This window comes from Echinops telfairi, unplaced genomic scaffold, assembly GCF_000313985.2.
Source record: "Echinops telfairi isolate 266 unplaced genomic scaffold, ASM31398v2 ScPeMD7_18;HRSCAF=68, whole genome shotgun sequence".
NCBI classification, from domain to species: domain Eukaryota; kingdom Metazoa; phylum Chordata; class Mammalia; order Afrosoricida; family Tenrecidae; genus Echinops; species Echinops telfairi.
Genome location: NW_022103915.1, coordinates 9,197,981 through 9,202,182, shown reverse-complemented (window position 1 = coordinate 9,202,182; position 4,202 = coordinate 9,197,981). Strand labels below are relative to the sequence as shown.

Here is a 4,202-nt window from a genome sequence, read left to right as displayed (position 1 = left end):
TAAAGCAGCAGTAGCCTGAGGTCCCCCAAGGACAGAAAGGCCAGCGAGGCAGCTGGAAAGTTCCACATGGTGGCAAAAAGAACCTGGGCTTCAGCCCCCACTCCCCCTACCCCCCACCCCCGTTCCCATTCAAGTTCCAGTGGCCCCACTCTGACTGCTGGTGGTTTTTAGGCGGCCGCTCAGCCACACCATGCTTCTGCAAACAAGGTCAGGGCTTAACAGCCTGGGCTGTCGGAAGGAGTGAGTGGCCAATTCGTTCTGCAAGAGGGACAGAAGGGCCGTCTGCACCCTGAGGAGAGGGCCTACTGTCCCTGTGAACCCAAGATCCCCCCCAGAGCTGAAGCCTCACCCCAAGGAGCTCCAGACCTGTCTGGACAAGGAGCTCAAGTACCAAGCCCTGACCAGTGATGATGTTACCATGACAACCAATAGGCTCAGCGTGCTGGTGTACCAGGGTCAGGACTTAAACCCAATGGTCTAGCCAAGCCAGGGCCATGCCCAAGCCAGGAAAGGGCCAGACAGAAGGAGGCCCTGCCTACCAGGTCCAAAAAGACTCCACACTCAATGACATCGAGTTAATGCCAACTCATAGTGACCTTACAGGACCGAGTCCAACTGCCCCTGTGAGTTTCTGGGAGTAGAAAGGACCCACTTTCTCCCAAGGAGTGGCTGGTGGTCTGGAACTTCAGACCTTGCAGATTACAGCCCAACGCCACTACCAGGGCTCCTGCCTCAAGGTCAGGGCAGGAAAACGGCCCCTTGCCTGACAAGCCAGGTTGGTGTCTGTCAGACGTAATGTTGTACTGGTGCAGGAGCAAGACTCCCACCTGTGGGCCAGACTGGTGCCCCAGCCTGCAGGGTGGGCAGGATTAGGGACCGGCCCCATCGCTGGATGCAAAGCTTCCCCAGCCCCCTTCCTCTGTGCTGCCCAGGGCGGGGCATCCTCAGATCCCCATCCCCACCCAGGACAGCACTGTGCCGAGGAGACTGAAGAGGTCACTCTGCCTTAGAGTCTAGGTGGGGCAGCTGGCTTCAGAAACCCCCTTCGCCTCTGGGAGCACAGGGGAGGGTCCCCCCTGCCCTCGGTACACAGCCCTGCAGAGGGATGGAGGTGCCTACCCCCTCAGCGCCCCCAAAGGCTGAGAGGGTAACTGGGCTCCTGGTGGCTGCCCTTCTCAGCAGAGGAGCCGTCCCTTGGTGGAGACTGGCAGAGACAAGCTTGGGACCCCTCTTGCCCGAGCACTGGCCAGAAACCTGTCCCCAGCGTTGGCAGCCACTCTGCCCCAGGCACAGGTTGTGGGGCCAGACAAGCTCCGCTCACACCCACCTCTGCCACAGGCCAGGCTCTTCAAGCCTCCCTTTCTTGGCACAGAGCAATCCCAAACCCAGGCTTGTGGGGATGGGATGAAACATGGCTTCTAGAGTGATCGCCAGGGGCTGGCCGGCTCCGCCCAAGCTCACAGGGCTCCCTTGCCTCCCGCACCTCCCTGGATCTCCTGGCCACCCCCCACCCCCACCCATCTTTTTTGTAGAAAAAGGGGGCAACCAGTAGTGACACTGTGTCTCTCCCTGTCCCTCCTCCCTGCCCAGTTAGCTGTCTCCTCTCTCTCTCTCCTCCCTGCCCCCTCTCTCTGCTCAGTCTCTCTCCTTCCGTCCTGCTCTGTCCATCACCTTCTCTCGCTCTTGGTCTCTCTCTCTGTTACTCTCTCTACTAGTGTCTCTCTCCTTCCTCCCTGCCCCATCTGCCACCTTCTCTGTCTCTCACACTGGTGTGTGCCCACACACCCACATACGAATGCATGCATGCATGCACATGCACACACACGCAGCTGGGCACATTTCTATCCCCCACTATGAGGCCACTCCCACTCCCCTGGACAGAAGAGCCACCTGTGGGGTCCCCGACATGCTGCTGGGTGGTGGTGGCCTCAGGGGTGGAGCCGGGAACCGTAAGACACCCCACCTGCGCCCACTCAAGCAAAGGCGAAGGTTAGTTAGGTGGGAAAGCACCTGCAGGCGGACCGTGAGATCCCAACTGTATTTATAGAAAAGCCATGAAAATATCAATTTTCTTTGGTAAAAAACACAGGTATGCAAACAAGCAGAATCCAGGGTTTAAAAAGACACAGACGCTCTCTTCCCACCCGCCAACCGCAGTCCCTGGTCCCCAACACAGGGCCCAGATGGCATGTAGCACGGATGCTGATGAGTTAGTGACACGGGGTGGGTGGGGTAGGGGGTGACACACGCAGTCTAGGTGACCGAGCTGGGCCCTGGCCTTGCTGCCTCTGGCCATGTGGCCATGATGAAGCTCCTTCCCTGCTCTGGGCCTGCCGGGCCTCAGCGCTCCCCTCTGAGAAGTGGGTGGATGGTAGTGAGAAAACAGAGTTTGAAGGGGCTTAGGCCCGTGCAGGGTCTCCCTCTGCCCTTCCAGGATTCTCCAGGCTCAGGGCAGCCCTGAGCCTGAGCCCAGCGCCCTCTGGCCCACGGAATACCCAGAGGGTGGCAGGTAGACCAAGGGCAGGGCCCTGGGACCCTCTTGGACTTCCATTTCCCTCCTGTGTCTACATTGCTTTCATTCCCAAGTTCAGGACCGGGATTGGGGAGACCTTCCCCTCTCCTTTTGTAGCTGAACAGACTAAACCCCTTGGTACAGAGGGGCACTCAGGCCCCCCTTTAAGGGAACACAGTGCTGACGAAGGGGGCGTGTCCAGTTGCAACGTTTTCCGGCACCATCCTAGAATTCCCTGGGAAAGGGGGAGTCCAGCTCCTGCCCTCAGGTCCCAGGGAGCGTGGGCCCAGTTTCTAGGTGGTGTATGGAGGGCCAGGGGCCGGGTTCTGAATCCAGGGTGGCCCTCCATGTGAGATGTCATCCTTGCTGATTTCTGGGATGGCTTGCAGATCATGGCAGAGAGGCTACAGCGGCCCAGGATTTCCCCCATGACGGAAACACAAGCACTGGGCATTTACAGATGGAACCGCTAGCTACCAGTCCTGCGCCTGGTTCTGCAGCCCCCCACACAGTTGCTCAGGATAAAGAGCCCTAGATGGCCCGGCACAAACAAATGAACCTGGTTCTTGGAACATGGTCACGGTAGGCCCCCTGCGTCCCCGGGCTCCAGCTCCCTGGGCACCCTCTGCAGCGGCCCGGGGCTGTCAGGGAGGCTGGAGAGCAGAGTCACCTGCGTGGGCGGGGGCTAGATGGGCGGGGGCCCATAGTGGCGCAGCATGAGCTTGAAGGAGCGGGCGAAGTTATTGGCCAGGGAGCAGCTGCGGTTGTCCTCCCCGACGGGCAGCAGGAGCAGCAGCAGCAGCAGCAGCAGCAGCAGCCCTTGCAGAGGGAGCGCCACGCAGCACACCTTCCGCAGCAGGGCGCAGAGGCCTCGCCGCCGCCGACCCCGCAGAGCCTGCCAACCAAAGCGAGGGGTGTGAGTGGGCGCAGGGGCACTGGAGTAGGACAAGACCGGGACAAGGACAGGGGCCAGAGCAGCTGGGCTTCCGGGCTGACTCTTGGAGCCCACCCAGCTCCGTTTTCCTGTCTGTGCAGCGGGGCCAGGGCAGGCATTCAGAAGACCCGGGCTGCCCGGGGATGAGGCAGACAGGGAGTGGTGTGATGGGCCCCGCACATGCTGCTGGCTCTGAGGACCACTCAGGACCGTGAGGCTCTGGTCTGTTCTGCAGAAGGTCACCGACACACAGAGAGGAGTCCACAGCCACGTTCTAGCCACGGGAGCGCATGCCACCATTTCCCCCACGCCCCACGGCCCCACCTGCCTCCCACACTAGGACTCCCGAGAACCAGGGCCTCTGGCCCCGGCACAGGGCAGCCCAGAACTGGTCCCCCGTAAACACGCCTCAGACATCACGAACCTTCCAACAAGCCCCCAGCGTCATTGGCCCCCAGCCCGGCCTCCCTGCCCTCCGGTCAAAGGCAGACAGCCTACCTTTTGGAATTCACTCAGCTCCCCTGGAGGACTCTGGGCCTATTATTTTGGGAAAGGAGAGCAAGCGGAAGGGAAAAAAAGAAGTTAACTGAGTGAAACTTAAATTCCCAGAGAGCCTGCAATGGAACATTCATTTCATCGGGGTAATGTTTCTCTAAAACTCCTGGTCATCTGGACAGGCTGAGCCAGCAGGTGATTCGATTTAATGAGCTTTTTAACGCACTCCCTGCCCAGGTGGGAGTCTGAGCGGCAGGAAGG

The 4,202-nt window shown here is 60.1% G+C and overlaps 1 protein-coding gene across 1 annotated transcript in view; it reads right to left on the bottom strand.

The window, feature by feature from the left end:
* Positions 1-1,656: 1,656 nt before the first annotated feature.
* Positions 1,657-4,202, bottom strand: part of SYNE3 (spectrin repeat containing nuclear envelope family member 3) — a 40,042-nt gene continuing 37,496 nt past the window's right edge. Inside the window, exons 16-17 of the mRNA XM_045287940.1 lie at positions 3,945-3,983; positions 1,657-3,407 (exon numbers count right to left, since the gene is read on the bottom strand). Coding sequence (XP_045143875.1) covers positions 3,198-3,407; positions 3,945-3,983 — 249 coding nt within the window. The 3' untranslated portion in view covers positions 1,657-3,197. The remainder of the gene's footprint in view (positions 3,408-3,944; positions 3,984-4,202) is intronic.